This window comes from Muscardinus avellanarius, assembly GCF_963383645.1.
Source record: "Muscardinus avellanarius genome assembly, chromosome: 12".
In the NCBI taxonomy this organism is placed as follows: Eukaryota; Metazoa; Chordata; class Mammalia; order Rodentia; family Gliridae; genus Muscardinus; species Muscardinus avellanarius.
This window is the reverse complement of record NC_137798.1, coordinates 83,921,338-83,943,809: the sequence shown is the minus strand read 5'-3', so window position 1 is coordinate 83,943,809 and position 22,472 is coordinate 83,921,338. Positions and strand designations below refer to the sequence as shown.

Sequence of the window (22,472 nt, the reverse complement as noted above, 5' to 3'; positions counted from 1 at the left end):
AACGTTCATATTCAACAAACTTTCTTTTTAAAGCCAAGGATGAAAAATCAGACAGATCTGTGTTCTTGGTGGAAGAAAGACAAATTCTATCATCTGTAACATTTAAAATTGAACTAATAAAATTAAACTAGTCGATATTGTGCAGAAATTTCTGAACCAAACATGGAAGTGGACCAGATGACCTAGTATTTTCACTATTCTAATTATGAGGTTCCTTTGAATTTCACTCTTTCAAAAACCTGCTTTTATCTTTGCAGTAATGATTCAAGGCATTAAAACGAGGCTTTTGAGTGACTCTACTTGCTTACTCAAGTTCATGCAGTATCTATTGATGTACCATTGCTGTCTTGTCAAAAAGCACTTACAATGTTAGTAAGTTTAGGGCGTAATTAGGATAAGATGAGACAGGTGAGAAAAGAGCATGTAGTTTTTCTGGCTTTATGTTTTAATTTTTGACTATCAGAGAGATTGGCTTATTTAAATCCCACTGAAATCTTCACAAGTATTGAGACTACATAAGCACTGAAATTTTCCATCTAACCACAACCTTAAAATTTTATCCAAAGACTTACTTTTGAGGGTAACTAGGAATGAAGAAACTTGATACAATGAATAGCAAAGTAAAATGTAGATTTCCTCTTTATTCAACCTGATAGATTTAAATTTGGACTGATCAAATAATGGTCCAAGTCCTATAACTTAAAATCTAGAGAAGTATAGGGTGGATGCTTAATCTTTGCTGTTAAAGAAAAACATGAGCAGCTTCTGTAAACAAAGGAAAGTAGATGCTAGGGATGTTTCTATCCTGAGAGGCTGTCTGTGTTGATTTGGAGTTTAGCTGGTACTTTACTTCCAAATAGCAATGAGGCTTGAAAATGCACAACAGCCCAAAATCTTGGTCCCACTAGTTAAGAGTTTGCTTATTTTTAAGTAGCTGCAGTAGGACTAATGCAATCAGGGATGCTGGAAGAATAGGGGTGAAAAGTGGTACCAAAGAATGAAAGAGAGAGGAATAAAATACACTTATGTTGATTGTTATATTTGACCAGGAAAGTTAAAGCAACTGTAATCTGACATAAAGAAACAATTATATAATTATGCATTCATAGAATGAGCTAGATTTGCTGCCTAAAATATTTGTTAAAGACCTGTTAATTAGAAACATCAATAACCACTATCTCCTTCCACCCAGATCACTAGAAAAATGATTTGCAATGTGTTGAAAATATATTGCATGCACCTACTAAGAATGAAATAGGACCAAAGAACTGCCCAAAAGGTCTGGGATTTGGGTTCGTCAGGACTCTCATTTAATGTGTCAGCATAGCACCTTGCTCAGTTCAGTTGATTTATTTTAAGAACAGATCTATTATGAGCATTTCAAAATTCCCTTTATGGGCCTAGTTGGAACTTGAAATTCTCTGAGGTCATAGAGGGAGAAAGTCTCAAAATGAAGCAAGACTATTAGATTTCACTTGCTTCGTGTCCTCTAGGAGAGCTCAATATTTCCCTGAGAACAATATTTTCTTTTCTGTGAATTGTCTTAATTCTTGCCTATTCTGGAAGTCTAGTACCACTACTAGCACACAGAAAATTCGGTAAAAAAAAAAAACAAAAAAAAACTGCTCATTTTGAATGTCTAAAAGCATTTCAGTTGTCCTTTTGTCTGTATTTCACTGATATAATTTCCTCTTTTGTTTGAAATACTCAACACCTCACAACAGTTTTATATTGGTTAAAATAAAGTAATACATATTTCTTGTGTGTGTGTGTGTGTGTGTGTGTGTGTGTGTGTGTGTGTGATCTTTGTTTTGTTGTTGTTGGTTTTTTTTTTGCAGGTCTGGGGATGGAACCTAGGGGCATTTGACTCCTGAGCTAATCCCTCTGCCCTATTTTTATTCTTTATTTTGAAACCGGGTCTCACTAAGTTGCAGAGGGCTTCGCTAAGTAGCTGAGGCTATCCACGAACCGTAATCCTCTGGTCTCAGCCTCCTGAATGCTGGGATTCCAAACATGCACCACCACGCCTGGCAGTAATACATATTTCTAAAGTGTGGCTATTTGAGATTTTAGATGTACTTTTATTCTACATTTTTATTTATGTTAGATTTATATATTTTTTCTCATTTTCATGGATGCCTAAATCTTCTTTTTTTCTCCCTTTTATCATTTCATTTAGTTATGCTGGAAAATTCACAATTTCTGGGAAACAGAGACTCACCTCACCAATATAACAATATTTTAATAAAATAAGATTTTTTTGGTGGTAAACAATACATTCTCCATCCACTAGTCTTATAATAATGCTAAGTACAAATAGCTAAAAAATGAATCATTAACAATATTAATAAAGGGAAAATTAGTTGTTTTAACAAAAAAATCTCCAGTGAAATCTTTAAAAATGTTATTGATACCAAAATATTTGGTATCTTCCTATTGCTATAAAAATAATCATATTTACAATCAAATCACATAAAGATGCCCTTTATCTTGGTGCATATTGTGGTTATGCCTAGTCAGAAGTATACAATAATATCAGTATATTTGTGCGGGCTAACATTTATTAAGCATATACTATATTTGATTATCTTAAAAAATTGACTAATGGGCCAGGCGTTGTAGTACACACTTATAATCCCCATACTTGGGAGGCGGAGACAGGAGTATCCCAAAATTTCGAAGCCAGCCTCCCTGGCTGAAGATATCTGTAAGGTGTGAGTCACCCCCCTACCCCACAGGGGGCAGGGCCGAAGCTAGAAGGTGGAGCCTGCAATTCCGGGGACCTCCCGCCCCGGAAGAGGAGAGTTCAGAGAGGACCCGGAGAGGGAGGGAGGTATTCTCCCGCCGGCCACCGGCCCCCGCGGCCACGCGGGGGCTGGGGGTTGCCCCCCACGAATAAAGCCTCTCGTAATTTATTATGGATCTCGGCGTGTCTCTATGCTAGTGGGGCACCCCGCATTTTTTCTACAATTTTACAGACCCCTTTTGTGGTAAGATTAAAGTCCACCTTTTTAGCAAATTGTAAATATATGATATTTTCAATATTATATTGCAATATTTCTGACATATTTTTATTATTTTTTTGTGGTACTGAGGGTGGAACCCAGGGGCTTTTCTACCTCTAGGCTACACTCCCCGACCTATTTAATACTTTATTTGGAAACAGGGTCTCACTAAGTTTCAGAGAGCCTCACTAAGTATCTGAGGCTGGCTTCAAACCTGTGCGATTCTCCTGTCTCAGCCTCCCAAGCGCTGGGATTACATGTGTGCCCCACCATGCCCAGCTCCTGACTTATGTTTTATAATTGGAACGTTGTATAGAAAGAAAATACTACATGGTTTTACATGTGTGTGGAATCTAAAAATAAAAATAAATTTCATAAAAACAGAATAAAACTGATTATCAGAGATAGAAGAAATAGAAAGGTATAGGTCAAAATGACTTTTTAAATGTTATTTTAAACATTTACATACTTTGTGCATATACATATCCATAAAAATTCATAAGCTGGCTCTTATTTCTTTAATAATAAGGAATCATATTCTAAAATCTGTAAAACTCAATGACAGGATATAGGATGAACCATACTTAAGGATAGTTCACCCTTGGAATAGCAGATCAATAGCCAGAAATGGAACAGAAGCTTCAACCGGAAGATTTAGCAGCAGGACAGATAGAGCCAGCATTGAGAAAAGAAAGGCAAAGCTCTCTGGGACATGGAAGATGGACACATCAGGGAGTGAACAGGAGAAAAGAGAAATGCTAGGTGTCACCTGTCACCTTTACAAAAATGGCGATGGAGAATAGGCTGGTGCAGCTAAGTCAGGAGCTAATAAAAACCTATGAATTCACAAGAAAAGCATGCAGCCTCTCTCAAGAGAGGGGAAGGAAGTATATTTAAACCATCACATCTCAAAGTTAGAAGCTTACGAGTAAGAGAACTAGAGAAATAATTTGCTGATAGCCATCTGCAAATTTTACGCTGCTAAGCAAGATACTGCACAATAATACATGAAGACAGACATGAGTTTGTGTCTTTGGGGTTGAGCTAGGAAAGTGGTATTTGCTTGGCTTGTTTGTTTATTGTTTGCTCTTAAAAACCGACAAAAGGATGGCCTGTCCCACTTATGTATTCCTCTCTCTTTATCTTGAATTAAACTCAAAGGTGGGTCTGTCTGCATCACTCCGCACAATAGTACTATTCTCAGTGTCTCTGGGGACTTAACTCATCCACTTACAGGTTACTTTGCTCCCTTTATTCTAAGCAGAGATAAAACAACCCACAAAATCAGGTTGATAGATCAGTAAAGATTGAGCTGAAGGCTTCAAAGTATCCATGATGCCAATAAGAGTTTCCTTCAATTACAACAGTAAGGCAAACCTGGCCCATTACAGCTTGTTTTTGTGACTCAAGCTTTATTGGAATTCAATCACACCCATTCATTTATGTATTGCCTATCACTGTTTCTGCTCCACAACAGCAAGGTTGAGTAACTTCAATAAAGAACTTATAAATCTTATAGCACTCATATTAATATTTATAAAATATTTATAAAACACTATAAGAGATAATATATATATATATATATATATATATATATAATTATAGTTTTTCAAAGTCTACAAATTTTACTATTTGGTCTTTTAGAGAATAGGTTGGTAGAATCCTGATCTAAATAAAATTCTTCATGGCTACATTTAAATCCAGGCTATTTCTGTCATCTACTAACTATGTGGCACTGAAGTATGTTGTGTAACATCTCCTGGGCTTATTTTGCTTATCACTAAAATGGGAATAATAATAGAATCTTTTTCCATATGCTATGAGTATTTAGTAATAAATGTAGTATAGTGTTACCAACTTTTAGTTAATATTATTCCACATAAAATCCTTTATTTAGGGATAGATTATAATTTTCTCATTTCTCTTTCTTGCTCTGGAATATACAGTTTTCAGTCATGTTTAGGCATTTGTAATGAAGATATTGAGGAGGTAGAAAGGAAATAGGCAGATAGGGAAAAGGCCTCCATAGAAAAAAGTTAACTTCCTGAGTTTCCTAAGTTTCCTGAGGGGCAACAAATGCCTGAAATTCCAAAGGCTCAGAGATAAGAAGGCCAGAGCTTCATAAAGCCATCTGTTTACTAATCAACAAACCCAGGAGCCAGCACAGAGCAAGTGGACACTCCTACTGAATGAAAGGAGATGAGACCCTTCAAAGGACTTGCAATTACCCTATGCAAATCCTGAGAGCTGCTTCCTAGAAATCCCAAAAGACACCCTAACCAAAGTGGACTTGGCCTGACCTGATGACAAATTGGGGACTTTCCCTCTCGGGACCCCCTCCCCCTTTGGGGAGCTGTTCTCTCTCTCTCTCGCAGGTCATGTTGTCCCTGAGAGAAGGCAGAGTGCATCTGAGGGCACGTGGCTCAGGCGACTCTCAAGTAGTGACCTGAAGGCCTCTGCTTGACATCAAGGCTGGCCAGGCCCCTAGGGGTGACCTGTACCTTTTTCTGGAAGATCGTGTGGACTCTGGGAGAAAGTAGTTTGCAACTGACAGGCACCTGGCTTGGGCGACACTCGGGTAGTGACCCTGAAGGCAGCTACTGGACCCCGGCATTCCGACCACCCCTTTGGGGTGTTTGGCCACTTTTCTCTATTCCCTTCTGGCAGATCACGTGGACTCTGGAAGAAAGCAGCCTATACCTGAAGGCTATTCAGCTTGGGCTACTCTCAAGTATTGTCCTGAAGGCAGCTGCTGGGCCCAGAGTTCCAGCCCCTTTGGAGTGTTCAGCCACTCTCCCCCCATTCCCTGCTGTTTCCAATAAACCTTTTACTCCACTTCCTGAGGTCTGCAGTTGTCATTCTTTGCTCACTGTAGACAAGAACTCGCCGGGTTTCCTCTCAAGAAACCCCTATTTCAATATCACCACTGGACTTTAAGAAAACCACATTTCTATAGTGTGATAAAAATGAAAACAAATCTAGTTGAATTAACATCCAGGCTGGCAACTGTGCAGTGGGCAGAAGTACATTCCCAATAAATGTTTAATAGTGGGATTAAAGAATGTTCTGACCACACTGGAATGGGGGAAACAATACTAAATTTGCATGTGCATTGATATGTGTCACCAAATAGTCTGAACTCTATATACAATACAAACCGCAGTGCTCATGGAAGATAGTTGGAAAAGCAGAGTAATAGGAAGAATCGGGGTGTGGGAATAAACAAGTCCATATGGAATAGTAGAGCTCACAAGTGCTTGAGTGGCTACTACAGCAAGTGAGCTCATTCTCCCTGAGCCTCAGTTTACTCAACTGTAAAAGAGGCAGATGCTTTTCTTTCAGAGCCACTGGGAAGATTACACTAAGTAAAATTATGTGTAATGAATATTTTTTATTCAATGTGGCAATGTGGTAATGTGGCATTGGTATTACAGGTGTATGCTGTACCAGTATTAGGAAGTGGTTTCAAGATGTATGTGGGAAAAAAAAAAAACCTTCAGTACCTTCAGTATTAGGAAGCTAGAAGCTTCAAGGAAAGGGGTGCAGATTTCCAGGTGCCAAGGATAGTTAGCAAAAGAACAGAAAAAGCTCAGAAGCCTAGGATCTTTTACATTTCTAAGAGAAGACAACTTCCTCAAGGATGTGGGGGAATGCCATGAGCCTTCAAGAGATCCCAGATACTGATAGATAATCAGCTAACACATTTTGGAGCATAACAAAAGGTTTGGGGTCTGTGTTGGAGAAAGGACAGGTCTACAGGAAGGAATCCCCACATCAAAAGACTTGCTCTCCAGAAAGGGCAGATCTAGTCAGGTCAGAAGGCTTGTTATAAAGATACTCTGTATCCAGAAACCTTTGGTGGGTGACTTCTTTTCAAGTCATCCCACTATGTCTCTCTCTCTGTGATTGTAGTGCTTTACTCTAAGCTATGTTCTATCTTTCCATCTTTGTAATAATAAAAATTGCTTAAGCTTACAGCAAAAGAGCTCAGGCTAGTGTTTTCTATACCTAGTTCAGAACAAGAACCCTTGGTTACATCTCTCTCTCTCTCACTGTAACTGGAACAGTTTCAGGAGACCAACAGGGTCCCTGGAACAATTCCAGCACCGTAACATATGCCAACGACCAAAATTATTCAAATATATAATTATATATATCAGGGTTGTTGGCATATCAACTTTACCTCAACAAAGCTATTAAAATTTGTTTTAAAAATGAAAAACCTCAATGAATCAACTAAACAAACAAAAAAAATGCCTGCATATTAGTTCCTTCGGGGTGAGAGATATAGCTTGTCAAGTGACCCTTTATACTTATGTGTTTATAGGTAGAGGAGCAAAACTTAGCAGTGGTGTTCCAGAGAACCCAGGTCACAACCTTGATGCCATCCCCTGCTCACTGCTATCTTGTCCCCATGCTCTATCAGGTACATATGTGTGTCCTGGGGGTCTCACCCCAATAATAGCACCTCTTTTTACTAGGTAGAATTGCAAGTACAAGACAGCTTGGTGCACACAAGTGTATTTGCCTCCTAAGACTTTGTAGCCTTGAGTTTCAGGTCTTCACTGACCAGCTAATGGGCCTAGGAGAGTTAACTAATCTTATCAGCCTCTATATTTTCATTTGTAAAATGATGATTAAAAATAGGGCCTGTAACTGAGGGTTGGTGTAAAGAGTTAATACAAGAACTCAGTACGGTGCCTGGCACTTAGTTACTGCTCAATAAAACTTAGGCATTGAAATCAGCCTTGCTTGTGTAGTCAAATTTCTCTTCTATTACACTAGAAGATCTTTAAAGGCCAGAGCTGTGTTTTCTTTCTTACCTTATACCCATCATCGACCACAGGTAAACATGGTTATTTGACATGGAGCAGTTAATTAATGAATGCATAATGAACAAGATGACTCTGCTCACACCCACCCTGCCCAGAAGGTGAGGAGAAAGCAACATCTTTTTTACTTTAAAGATAACAGCAGTTAGGAAAAAGGCTTTTGCAGAATTTCTGCTGTTTGGAAATGTAATATAAATTTCCATAGCCCACTATTCATTCATCTCTATTGTTTAACATAACCTCTGGCATTTGTTTTCTCTGGAATTGCCATTTTCTACCTATCTCTAATCCCTAAGTCTTTATATGCAGCACCGTGTGTCTACCACTGGCATTTGGCAAACTTCATCATTCAGGCCAACACAGAGCATCAGGGACTGACTGGAAGGCTGCAAAAATAGCGTGTGAAAAAGAAATGCATTTCATACAGCAAACTGTAAATATCACCAGGAATCCAATCAAATCCAGGCTAACTCCATGAGCTGAAGATTAAAAGTGCCTCTTTGTCCTTGACTCGTTCCCTCCTTCCTCTCCCGACCTCCTTTCCCCTCTCTTCAGCCTGCTGGGGTATTGACAGGGATTTTAGAAGAGTAGAAGGTCTTTATCTCTTTGAGATGAGCTGCAATATGATTAGAATCGATTGGGTTATTTACAGTATAGAGCACCATTCATTACCTGCTCTGGTTTATAGAATTATAAATGACATACTGTATGTGAATATATATTAGTATTATTAGATATTTATGTACTACCATTATCTAAGAAGCTGAATGTTTTTTTTTTCAAACTTTAAATAGCTAGAGGGACCCTGAAATCTTGTGCAAAACTTAAATGAGGGAGAATAAAACTTGAAGACTTTTTCCTATAAGTAAAAGTATGCTTTTATACTGGTGTTAGGACCCACGGTATTCAGCCAAGTCTTGGGCAGAGGAAAAAAAAAAAAAGTACAGGGTAATCAAATTTGATGACTAGGAAAATTGTTGTAGATTTTCAAAATCAAAGACAAGTTATGCAGTCCAGAATTTTTATTTACTAATTAGACTAGGGCTTCTATGTGATAGTAGGGCAAATAAAATTTATAATTCATCAACCCAGCTTTAGAATTATGCCATATTTGATAGTTTTTCTAATTTGGAAGAATTTGTATTATTACAGATGTCTCAAATAGACTGTGATGTTATTAATATTTTATGTCATACTATTTCAGATAAGTATAATTTTAAGAGTGAAAATGTGACTACACTGCATTTCTAATCTTGCAAGTATTTTTTGAAAGACATGATTTAATAAGACGCATCCATTATAGATGTAAATTAAGAAATCTTTTCCTTATATTTCTAGTTAAATAGTGCTTAGAAATAACCCTCAAATTTTTCACCACTGATTTCACTGAGTCCTTAGACAATAATATTTATGATATTTAACTTATGGGTAAATAAATATCATGTGCTTTTGATTTCAAAGAGTCTACCTTCCCATCCAAACTCAAGATTGTCTACTACAAATGAGAACATAAACCAGGACCAAGTCTATAATGTTTATCATATAAAGTCTCATAGAAGTTTATAGCAAAATTATTCTTTTGTTCAACAACACTATGGATCCCAGGCACTGCCGTGTTCACAAATGAATTATGGATAAATAATGTCTTTAGTTACTATGCTAGCATACTATCAGACATAAATCTTCATTATTATAATAAACTCCGTTGTGTGTGTTATTTAATTTCTTTATAAATAACCTTGAGTTATATATTATTTTAATGTCTTAGGAGCAGGTTCTTATGTCCAATATGTTCATGTATTTTCTCTCTATGCCAAGTATTTTTCTTCAATAGGATGATTTTATTCATATATAAATGTTAACATTGTATATAACATATATATATATGTATTTTATATATACACACATCTCTAACTACATACATACGTGTATGTGTGTGTATGTCTATTTATATATTTTCAGGTAGATTATTTTTTTCTTCTGAGTCATTGTGTTTAAATTTTAGCATTAACTAGAATTCCACAGTTTGCATTGAAATGCTTATCAGCTTCTAAGGGACATTTACAGGGAGAGAAAGGCTCTGGGTTTGATAGCAGTAATTGTATTTAACTTGTAAGACACAAGGCTATTTATCTTGTGGCTGGGAATTCACAGAGGAGAAAGGAGGCTTGCCTGATAAAACAAAATTTAAAGAAAAAAAATTACTAAGCACACTCTCACCACTTTTTATCCCCCAAGCAAGATCATTAAACAGTAAAACAGAGTTTCATTTAATAAAGCTCTTCCTGTCTGCTTAGATCTAATGTTAGAAGGTACTATGAGATAATAAAAGCAAAGAGGTTCTTAAAGCCCCACAGGCCTCACCAATGACAGGACACAAACAAATGTCTATTGACTCCCAGGGAAGTGTTGACTTCTAAATTTGGCAAGAGTTGGAAATTTAACTTGAAAGTTAAAAAATGTCTAGGGTTTCACTGTAGAGGAATAAAATCTAAATTGCCGAGACTTGAGTTATGGCCAGAAATTTTGGGATATGCACCTTATCAGTATATATAAGAGCATCGAAGGAATGATCAAAGCATGAATAAAATGGTTGGCTTTCAAGTTGGGAAGTCTTGGGTTATATATTAGCATTTCTGAAACCAATTTAAATGTAAACTCACTTGATTTGTTCCAAATCTATAAAATTGGAATAAAGCCAGCATTAACCTAAAGGATCTCTGAATATGATATCATCTATGTAGTGGGCCTAAGTGATGAATGATCAACAAACAGCAGCCACTGCCACCCGGGTGAACTTGGCTGAGATATGAGGGTGGCATCATCGTGATTTTCAACACCACTGGAACAACTCACTCGTTCAGTGCACACAGGCCTCACTTTGGAAACCCTTTCTACTATTGTGGGATTCTGCATGAAGGGTGAGAAGGTACAATGAAAACTCTTTCTACACTGCATCCTTCTTTTTGCTGAGTAAAACCCCAGGGCCCAAAGTCTTCTCAAGAGAGAAGATAGGCCAAAAATGTGTCCAGGTGATAAGTAATCCAGATATGGCAGCTACAAGTACAATTATCACTCATTTGGTCCTCTGCTGTATCCAAAGAACCTCCAGAGGTAGACCAGTGACCCAAAGCCTCACTTTACAGGTAGAATGATAGGTGTCTTAAGGTCAAGTCTGCCCGTGGGTCTGCTCAACAGCTCTGTTGTCAGAGCACACAAACTCAGCTCAAAGAAGCATACATCGCCACTTCTATTTAGGAAACATATCTCTATAGTCAGTGATTTTTTTTTTTTTTTTGGTGGTACTGGGGTTCCTGGAAGCCCTTCTACCTCCAGGCTACACTCCCAGACCTATTTTTACTTTTTTTTTTTTTTTTTTAATTTGGAAACAGGGTCTCCTAAGCCAGCACGCACGGCTGGCTTTGAACCTGCGTGATCCTCCTGTCTCTGCCTCCCAAGTGTGGGAATTAAAAGCGTGCGCCACCACGCCCGGCTTAGTGATTTTTTAAAATGCTTTATTAAATGTCAGACTGAACCTTCACTTTTTCTTCATGGGAAAAAATATGCAACAAGGGTCTATGGAAGTTGAAGCACAGAGAAACTTCTCAACAATAGGAATTTGGTCAGGTAGCAGGAAGCTCGCTATACAGCCGGGGCGTCTGGATACAGCTGGATGGTCTGCCTTCAGAACTCAAACCTTATACATTACCTTCCACTGCCTTTCCAATAGCCTGATGAATAGGGTGGGGACATTATCTCTGTAGCTGTATAACAACGAACTCATTATATGAGTTCAAAAGGTATATGAAGGCAAATGCTTGTTGTTTTATTTCCAAAGATTTTATATGATGGAAAATAAGTAAAGGAAAATCTGAAATTCTATATTATAGTCCTATACTGCCACAGTAGTAGAGTGAGGATTGAATGAGAAGGTGTATTTAAAGCCTTTGGTGTGTGGAGCATAATCCTTAACCAATAAAACAAATTCAGAGTCTCAGTTATACCAGCCACATTGCAAGTGCTCTAGCAGTTAGTGGCTACCATTTTGAACATCAGTTGTCTAAAAGAAGAAGAGAAAACTAGCTAAATATCAGTGATTCTTAAACAAACAGAATTACTTCAGGAGCCTTTGGAAACAAATGTCTAGACCAAGGTTTCCAGGTGTTATTGTACACGTGTAGCTCTGGGGATCTTGTTAAAATGAAGACTCTGATTCAGTAGTAATGAGTGGACCCTGAGAGGCTGTATTTTTAACAGTTCCCAGGGGATGCTGATGCTACTCTTCCATGGGTCACACCCCAGACCCCTGAAATCGGATGCCCTGAGATTGGAGCCTGAGCCCCAGAAGCTTGTTAAAGTTTCCAGGGGACTCTCATTTGCAGTCAGGTTAGAGTCCATTGATTAACATATATCTTTTAATAATTTTTCAGCCACAAACCAACTGCAAGCCAGTGGGAAGTCCCTTGAAAATAGAAACTTGCATGTGTGTGAATCCCAATTCATTTCTGACAATTTGGAAAGAATGCCTTCTTTTTCACTTTGCAAATATTCAAATGCATTGGTTTGAGTCATTGATACATTTTGCGACTGAATATTTGGAAACTTATTTGTGATGGATTTTTGGTACCGAGGAATGTTCAAACATATTCATTAGATGAGCCTTTCTCAAGTTGTCATTCTATCTCAGCAGTCCTGAAGCCATGTTCGAATTGTGGCTCTTCCTCTTAATTGCATTTATACTTCTTATTCTCCTGGTAGAACTTTGCTATCTGTGTTTTTCTCCCTCTTGAACTGAAAGCAACACTTGTGCTGAATAGGTGAACGAGCAGGTAAGATAGGCTTGTTCTAATGCAAGTTTCAAATCTGGCAAGGCCTCAAATGTTCACAGGCAAAGACTAAAAGCAAAAAGAAAGAAAGAAAGAAAGAAAGAAAGAAAGAAAGAAAGAAAGAAAGAAAGAAAGAAAGAAAGAAAGAAAGAAAGAAAGAAAAAGAAAGAAAGAGAAAACCTCCTGGCTAGGAATTAATGAAAACCTAAGGCCCAAGAAATTTCAGTTTCATGTCAAGTACATAGAAGTGTTTTTAACCCTTCAAAGTCTTAGTAATCTAGTATGAGATTTTATCTTTAATTAAAAAAAAATATCTGCCAGGTGTGGTGGCGCACACTTGGAATCACAGCATTCGAGAGGCAGAGACTGGAGGATCATGGTTCATGGACAGCCTCCGCTACTTAACAAGGCCCTTTGCAACTCATTGAGACCCTGTTTCAAAAATAAAAGGACTAAAAAATAGGAGTGGGGATGTAGCTCAGAGGTACAATGTCCCTGGATTCCATCCTCAGTACTGAAAAAAAAAAAAAATCTTTCTTGTCTTGAAGCACACTGCATAAACTATGAAAGAGCTGGGTATGGTGACATACAGCTGTAATCCTAGAACTTAGAGCTTGGGAGGCTGAGACAGGAGGATTGCAGGTTTTGAGGACAGCCTCAGCAAGTAGTGAGATTCTCCTGAACCTAGCAAGACCTTGTTTTAGAATAGAAAGAAAATAGGGCTCGGGGTGTAGCTTGAAGGTAAAATGCCTCTGAGTTCAACCTCCAGTACCAAAAAATAAAAATAATAAAAATAACAAACTGAAAGAATGGTACATATTTGGAACAAAGTATTTGAGAGATTTTCTTTAATTCAGCGCTTCTCAATGAAGGGTGGTTTTGCCTCTACCCAGGGCATGTGGTATCCGTAGAAACATGCTACTGGCATCTAATTGGGAAAGCTTAGAGACACTGCTCAGCATCCTACATGTTCCTCTACACCACAGTCAAGAATGGAACTGCCCCAAATGTCAAGAGTGTCAAGGTGGAGAAATCCTACTGATTAAACTCCTCAGGCGTGGATTTCTGTGTGAAAACACTTTTAATGGAAAAAAATGGTGCCCCTATAAATAAAATAATGGCTCAGAAATAGGAAAGTATCTGGGAGTTCCAGGCAATGCAGCATGAAGATGAGGACAGGAATCTTGGCTCTGCCTCTGAAACGGTGTTTTCTTGGACAAGTCCTTTGGCTTCTCAGAGTCTGCCTTGGTTTGAATGAGTGACCTCAAAAAGGTACCTGTGTTAAAGGTTTGTACCTAGGGTGGCATTATTGGGCAGCACCATGAGGTTTTAGAAAGCAGGGACTCATGGGAAGTCACGGGAGGCCCTTAGGTCACTGGGAGTGCATCTCCCAAGGGCACTTTAGGACCCATATCTCTTCTTCTGCTGCTGCTTCCTGGCTAATAAGGTGACAATTTGTTCAGCCATATGCCCCTACCAAGGCATTATGCTCTCACCAGAGGCCCAGAGTAAATAGAAACCCTCAATCTCGGATTAGAACTTCTAATGTGAGTCAAAATATAACTTTTTTCTCTTCATAAGTTAATTGCCACAGGTAGAAAATAATTGTTTCTCATATTGACTGGCACCTCTAGAACTTTGAGTCAAAAGCAACCTTTTCTCTTTATTAGTTTGTGGCCTCAGGTATTCCGTTATAGTGTCAGAAAGCTAATACACTGATGAAGAGGAATTCAGTCCAGAGCACTTCAGCCAAGTTGTGCCCACTATCAAGTAAGAGTCATTTAAGACCCTGCTCTCTTAGGCATCCCTGGGATGGAAAGCTGAAAGTCTTACACAGTGAAGATGTGAATCAGTCTTCACTTCCCAAGAAGCATGACTCTGGCCTGAAAAGACCACACTGTATTACACTTGGAGTTCTGATAGCCCTGGCAGAATAGCCGGCCACCCACTCACAGCAGAGAGGATCTTGAACAATCCCAGGCAGCTCAACCTCCTAGGGGGCCTAGAGCTGAGGCTAAAAAAATTTTAATTCCTAATGTTCATCTCACCTTTCACCTCCCCTCCCTCCTCACCACAGCCTTCTATAGAGGCAGCAATCCGAGGCTTTATAAGGAACATTTGTCAGTGCCTGGGTGATAGCTCTGGGCTGATTCTTCTTTTATTTCCTCTCTTGTTCCTTCGCCTTTCTATTTTCAGGTTCAAAGGAAGAAGTTGCTTTTGAGTTCTCTCTTTAGAATTAAGGGATATAAGATTCCAATTGCTACAGAACTATTTTCATTTTGGATCCTTACTGATTCACAAAAAGCCAATGCCTTAGGCCCTGTGCCCAGCTGGGTTCTAAGTACTGCACAGTGGGATGTTTCAGTAGAGCCACAAAAAATCCTATAAATGCCCAGGAGAAGATTTGAGAGCTGACCCATTCATCCGGGTGTACAGATAACCCCTTCAGACCGGGTGAGCGGGGACAAATCCCTGAGAACATGCTCTCAGGATGAGAGAACTTAAGTGAATGTTCTGTAAGAGCTACTCTATATTTCTTTATCTTTCAAAAACTAGCAGTAAATGAGCAGCAAGAAAGAACTTCTCTTCATGGCTTCTAATATTGACAGTAAACCACCATCACTAAAAGCGAATTCTTGGCAAAAAGGTAGAATCAGTCAGGTGTGGTGGTATATGCCTGTAATCCTAGTACTTTGGAGGCTGAGACAGGAAGATTGGAGGTTCAAAACCAGCCTCAGTAATTTTACAAAACTCTTAGAAAATTAGTGAGACTCTGTAACAAAAAATAAAAAGTAATAATAATATTAAAAAGTTTGAGAATTATATCTCAGGGGTAGAATGCTTCTAGGTTCAGCCCCCCTTGTACCACACACACTACAAAAGAAGATACATCATTTATGCAAAAATCCTGTCAAGATTGTCTATCAGAGCTGTTGAGCTGTCTTTGTACTTTGATGCTCAGATGTAGAGGCAGTTTTGGTCTCATCATTTAAAGTAAATAAATTAAACTTTTACAGGTTGCTCTAATGGTGCTTGAGGTTTAGTTAAATAGACCCTTTCCATCTCATAAGAAAGCAACATCACAGAAAATAAGGTATCTGAGATCCAGAAAGTGAGGCACTCTCAGGAAATCTTGGCAGAATGGAACATAAAACTTAAATTCTGCCCTCAATCTAGCAGATCATGACCATTTTTCAAGCTCGACAACAAAGAAAACTCATAGCTCGTTTAAAAATGCAGTGTTCACAACTGCCTCGTGGGAGCACCTCCTATTGCAAGATCAACAACCTGAACTCATTGGTGCTAAAACAAAAGAATTTTTCTTTCTTGTTTTGTTTTTGGTACTATTGACCAAAATTAGAACTTCTCTTTATGGCTTCTAATATTGACAGTAAACTGCCATCACTAAAAGCAAATTCCTGGTAAAAAGGTAGATTCAGCCAGGTGTGGTGGTATATGCCTGTAATCCTAGTACTTTGGAGGCTGAGACAGGAAGATTGGAGATTCAAAACCAGCCTCAGCAATTTTACAAAACTCTTAGAAAATTAGTGAGACTCTATAACAAAAAATAAAAAGTAATAATAATATTAAAAAGTTTGAACCCAGAGGATTGAACCCAGAGGAACTCTACCCTGGAGCTACATTTCCAGCACTATTTTACTTTTGTTTTGTAAAAGGTCTTGCTAGGTTGCTGAGTCTGGCCTCACACCTGCAATCCTCCTGTCTTAGCCCCTCAAGACCTGAGATTATAGGCGTGTGCCATCACACCTGCTCACTTTCTTCAACATTAATTTTATATTCTACATCTCTCAACCATCACCTTTGTGTGGTCACTGGAACTGACCTTTGAAACCTGACACATCCGAAAAGAAAGAAATGAATCTAAGATGTCACAGAAAGAAATGTGCTTTTTCTAGCTACACATTTTTTCAAATCATCCCTCATTTGTGATGGGAGCAATAGCGGAAATTGTGGCCAATTAGGAAAAGAATCTGGTCTGAAATCTGTCTCTCACTTACTATGTGACCTTAGGAAAAGGATAATATCTTCCTGGGCCTCTATTTTGAAGTGGAAAATAAAAGTATTCACCTCCTTCAACTTATAGACCATATGAAATAATCTGTAAAAGCAAATGTATCATAATTTAAAATGACATCTACATGTTTGGAAACCTTCACAGCTAATGTCTATTGAGTAGGGACTTAATTGCCCAGCGTATGTTGAGGTTAGACATTGGTTCATCTCATTTAATCTTCACTTTAACTCTGGACAATATACCTGTCTTCCCATTTTGTAGGCTGGGAACCACAGGCTCGGGGGTTCCATAACCTATGTAAAGTATAGAACCAGATGACCAAATAAGCTCTTATGTAGAGGACCAATAACAAAAAAAGGAATGAATGAGGATTTTGGAGAAAATGATCTGATCTATTCTCAAAGTGTCATAGTAAGCATCAGAGGAGATAAATCAGAACTTTAGAGATTCTTACACTTATTTTATGGCTTAATGCTGTTGTATTTTGAATTCCATGTGGGAAGAGGCACCAGCTATTTCAATGCTTAGGGCATTTCAAGGTCTCTTAATACAACTGCCTTAGACACACATCTGATGGAACCAAGTTCTCAGCATGTCAGTTGACTCCAAGGCCCATACTTATAACTGCCGGACTATCCCCTGTCCTATAATAATAACATATATTATTACTAAATAACAGTTACCAATGATAATGATAGTTTTCAGGGAAAAGCAATGCCATTAAAGAAAGGTTTATTCTGTTTTGAAAACACGTAGGAAGCAACCCATAATTTAGAACTAAAGACACAAAGAGATCAGTGCTCAGCAAGGGTCACTGGTTTTCTTACATATCAGTGGCTTTAAAATGGCCATTAAAACGCCTTTGCATTGCTGGCAGCAAACTCGCAGATTCTCTATTGGCTCAGGGCAAATGGTTAACATCAATTTAGAAATCTTTGAATTTCCTAATGGAAACACAACAAACCCTCCAGCAGCAATTTTAGGGCCAATGATAATGTGCATGGAGAGAGAGAGAGAGAGATTGATTTTTCCTATGAGCAAATGAACAGCTTTTAAGATCTCAGGCTATTTTGGTTCCTCTCACCTCCCCCCACCCACATTTCCCAAGGGTTTAAGCAAGAAGAATTTAAAAATCAAGTCTATTAGCGTCTAGTGAATTTGGACCAGGATAAGAATTCATAGTAACTGCTAACACCTCCGGCTTGCTTCAAATGCTCAAAGATAACCTCATGAGGTCATTTTTGTGCCTTGGTCTAAGAAAAGCTAACAGGCCCCCAGCAACGGCTGAGCTGGTTATATTTGGGAAAATGAGATGACAGATAAATAGATGGATGGGGCATTTTGCTTCAGTCCTTTGGGGGCCTTGTTCTCATCATTCTTAAACTAGATACAGGGAGACTGGATATTAGGGAACAACCCAATAGCACAGATACTTCTGATCAGCTTTTAAGGAAAACTGTGGCTGATTTAGGCACAAAAACACAATCATAGTTTTCAAGTGAAGAAAGTGTAGGGAATTTGGAAGTATAGGATAGAGAGCCATACATAATGTCAATATTGGTGAAAAGTACAATTTTATTTTTTGTACTAGAGGCTAAACCCAGGGACACTCTGCCTCTGAGCTACACCTCTAGACCTCTTTTATTTTTTATTCTGAAACAGGGTTTTGACAAGTTGTTGAGGCTGGTCTTGAACCTGTGATCCCCCTGTGTCAGTCTTCCAAGTAATGGCATTAACAGGTATGTGCACCATGCTCAGCTAAAAAAGTGCAGTGTTCTTAGCTCTTTTCTTGCACTTGCTTATGAGGTGGCAATGCAATTATAAAGTAAGAGCCCCTTGCTAAATGTTGTGCTTCCCTTCCTGGCACTTTGACAACCCGGGTTTAGGACTTTTTTTTCCTGGGAGAAATAAAAAATGAGAGGAAAAGCTAAGGGATTATTCAAATGGTCCCTTTTAAAGAAGGCAACCTTTCCTCCCACTGCCCTTGATTTGGCCATCTGGCATTGGGAGTGTGTTGCTGGATGCTCCTTGACTGTAAATTATAAATGCATGATTAACCCCGCTCTTGTCTATCCCAGCATATTCCCTGCTAAAATGATAACTAGGACCAATCTCTGAAAACCGAGGCAGGCTCAGAACAAGAGAGAAAGAAACAACTGGTCAAGTCAGCCAAATGGTGAAAATTCCACCCTTGGTTTCTCTCCCATTGTTCCTCTGACCCAAGTTTAGGAAACCTTTTCCAATCTCTCTGCCACCTCTGGCCACCTACACCTTCAGTTACACCTCAGTACAGCACACCACACAGTCCAGATCTTGAATCGATTTTCTCATAACTATGGGCAATGGCTCACAACACAGATGGGGTCCCTTCCCTCAGTCGTTCAGTATTTCTAGTGTGCCAGAAAATCTATAGGAAATGTCTTTGGTATGAACCAGTCGGGCAGTATTAGTCAAAGGATAGAGGGGAAAAAAAAGTGCAGTGCATGGTTAGCAAGTCTCCAGAAGCCTCCTACCCTGACCAAGTCCTCAAGACACTACAGCTCTTCTCCTGTAAACAGCCTGAACCTGTGCTTCGCTCAGTGTTTTATGATTTGGTGACAGTCATGAGAAAAATGCCTACTAAGAAAGGAGAATGGGAGAGTGAAAGACAGTGGGGCCATTAAGAGTGAACCATGTACCTGTAGGATAATGCTCGTTCACCGGCCAGTTGTCCACCTGGAGCGTGGCGTTGCCACCGTTCCTGGTGAAGCGCACCACATGGTATTTGCCATCGTTGACGGGGGTCCTCTCCTCTTTGATGGAGATGTCAACTGTGCCAATATTGAAGACAACTCCAATTTTCCCTTGTTCCTGTAAAAAAAAAAAAAAAAAAAGGCATAGTTACCACTGATCACCACATTTACCCCTTTAAAGTTGATTCACCAACTAGCAATAAACTTGTAGGTGCCCAAAGGGAGCTGCGAGTGTGAAGTTAATAATAGTATCCTATATTTCTCCATGGGCTTTTATCCTGGACATAAAACCAATGGTATAAAGCCACGCAAATTGCTCTCACAGGCTGCACTGTACAGGTTACATCATTCAATTGCCCTTGATGGATATCAAGGAGGGAGGGACAGAAACACTTAACAATGAAGAAGGGACTTTGCAAAGTTCACTTCTGTGAGATGAATTAGGTCTGTTTTATTTTTAAAGACTAGTAAGACAGTGGGCTTTATATCATCTCACCACTAAAATTTGAATGAAAAGGGTAATATGAGCCAGCCTACATATTTCTGGAATATTGAGACCAATGGGAGGGGTACATAATGATTAGGAATCTATAACAGAGGAACTGGCATGATACACCACACACTGATGATACTTCTGCACAAGCAAATCATGAAAATAGGTATTTTAAGTAAAGGACAGTTAAACAGTTTAGGTTTCAGATGGACTAGTTATCACCCTCCCCTACTCCTTAGAATCCTAAGAGATTCCCAGAGAAAGAAAATAGTCAATGGTGTAGCTTATGTTTTATGGCAGGAAAGGATGTACATGGATGCAAAAGACTTGTGAGAGGGGAAATTGCAATAAATTTGAGAGGAATAACATTACAGCAATGAAAATGACTATGGGGATGAGATCATCCACCTCCTGGGGAACCCTGAATCATAAATAACAATGCTATTAAAACTCTCATTCTTTTCCTCTAATAATCAGTCATGACTCAGAGTGGGAATTAATATTCACGATGAATATGAATATTGTGAAACAAAATGAAAGGGACCTCATTGATTGTATATATTCAGCTTTACTCAGTCTCTTAGAATGACATCACAGCATTGCAAAGCATAAGGGACAGGCAGAGAGAGCAGGGACACATCTCCCTCTGTTTCTCTAGTTGTCTGATTTATTGGTGATGGGTTAGACACTCAATGATAATAAATTCAATTACAAATCTAACATTCTACAAGACCGAGTCACAGAATTTAATCACTAGTTTTCATTGTACTCTCTTTGCTTATTCAAGAAGTAGGAGGATAAAACAAGGAGAAAGAAGAAAGGAGCAGAAAAAGATGCAGCTAAAGAAATACAGAAGCCATATAAACCAAATTCTGGGAAAGGTTTCACCAAATCCTAGATTTGGTAATTCATTCATTCAGTACATAAGTACAATATTTATTAAGCACTGACTGTACTTAAAATCCACAATTAAAGACTTCTTGTGGGTTAGACACTGGTTTCCATATAGTTTGGTGCACTTCCCTTATTTTCCCAAAGAACAGGCTTTCCTCACCTTGCCATCTATCCTTTAGAATGTAAATACATCTCATACCTAATGAAAAATGGACAAGCACTTAAGAGTCTTGATGCTCTTAAGGGAGCAATATAGACATTTCAACAAAGAATGTTATCAGTATTTGGGGATGCAATGGTACAGGGTAGATATCATTTGTAAATCATGTTATGCAACATAAACTTATTACTGCATTTCATATCTTCCATTCCCAGCAAAAAACGTGATCCACATATTTAATTAAGCAAATGAATTATTTCTTATATCTTTGTTCATTGTGACCATTGTGTTCTCAGTTTTGTTTTATCTCTACATTTCCATACTAAGCAAAGTAGCTAGTATTAAAAATGATACATGGATAAATGAATTTGATTAGGGGTTCTCTTTCATACCTTTCTTGCCCATAATTAACAGTGTTATGATTCATTTTATACTTTCTCCTTGATTCTCAAAGAATTCAGGAATGACGCTTTTCTGCTCAGAGAATCATTATTCTTTTCTAAAGATGTGTGTGTGTGTGTGTGTGTGTGTGTGTGTGTGTGTGTGTGTGTACTTTCATACCTAAATAACTGAGGCTATAATAACCTGAGTCATAACCTGCTTTGCAGAATGAAAGGACTGGAGGAGATAATAAACCACGACTGCAGACACCATTGCTTCTCTGCCCACCCCACAAATGCGGGGTGTTTATTGTACCACAGATTTTCAATGAGAAGCTACTACATAAATCCTGGCTGCATGGAAAGGGCTGCTGGTGATTCAATTCACCTCTGAGTCACTAATTAATCATGGATGGGGAACAGTTTTAAGGGGAGAGAGGAGACCTTTAAAGCAGTGTTCTGCAGCTTCCCAGAGACAGTAGTGGCAAAGTACAGTTCTGGCTCAGTGAATTGGCTGATCAGCAAGATATATTCTTGGGCAGATTTTCTGAAAGCTCCATAATAGAATCAGGAAAAGAAAAGATTTAATCTCTGCCAGAGTAAATATTTGGTCTTTATCTTAGGTGCCACACATTTGCCATTGAAATCACTGTTTTGGAGAGATCTTCTTAATCCTGTGAGCATACTGCCAGATTCAGTGCAGGCCCCTTACCCAGATGTTTCATTCTGCTTCCCACAGTGGTAAATGTGGCAGTACCAGACCTCAGATGTGGTCTCTTTATTTTCAGTAATAAGATTTCATTATTGCAACCTCCTTGTCATTTGTCATGGGACCACAGGCATTATAATCTGTGGCTAATGGTTTTGTTTCAGTTCATTATAAGTCATGGAAGCCTTGTGGCAAATACTCATAGTTGCCCAGGCTTGAATCTATCATGGTCTGCTGCCATGAAAATAAACTCTGCTGGCTCATGGTGTCTACGAAGAGCAGATGTGAGGGATAAAAAAGGTTAGCTTTGGAGTCTGCCCTGACTGACCTTGGGCAAATTACTTAACTGTTCTGAATCTATTTTGTGATCATATAGTAGAGGAACAAGAAACTGGGTTTACATAT

The 22,472-nt window shown here is 38.7% G+C and overlaps 1 protein-coding gene across 18 annotated transcripts in view; it reads right to left on the bottom strand.

Moving 5' to 3' along the window:
• The window catches only part of NRXN3 (neurexin 3), a gene marked incomplete at both ends in the record, with an annotated part of 1,617,361 nt that overhangs the window by 177,715 nt on the left and 1,417,174 nt on the right, over positions 1-22,472 (bottom strand). For all 18 annotated transcript variants that reach the window (XM_080707448.1, XM_080707461.1, XM_080707458.1 and 15 more), the window contains one exon: positions 19,378-19,549. In XM_080707448.1, the coding sequence (XP_080563574.1) occupies positions 19,378-19,549 (172 nt within the window). The remainder of the gene's footprint in view (positions 1-19,377; positions 19,550-22,472) is intronic.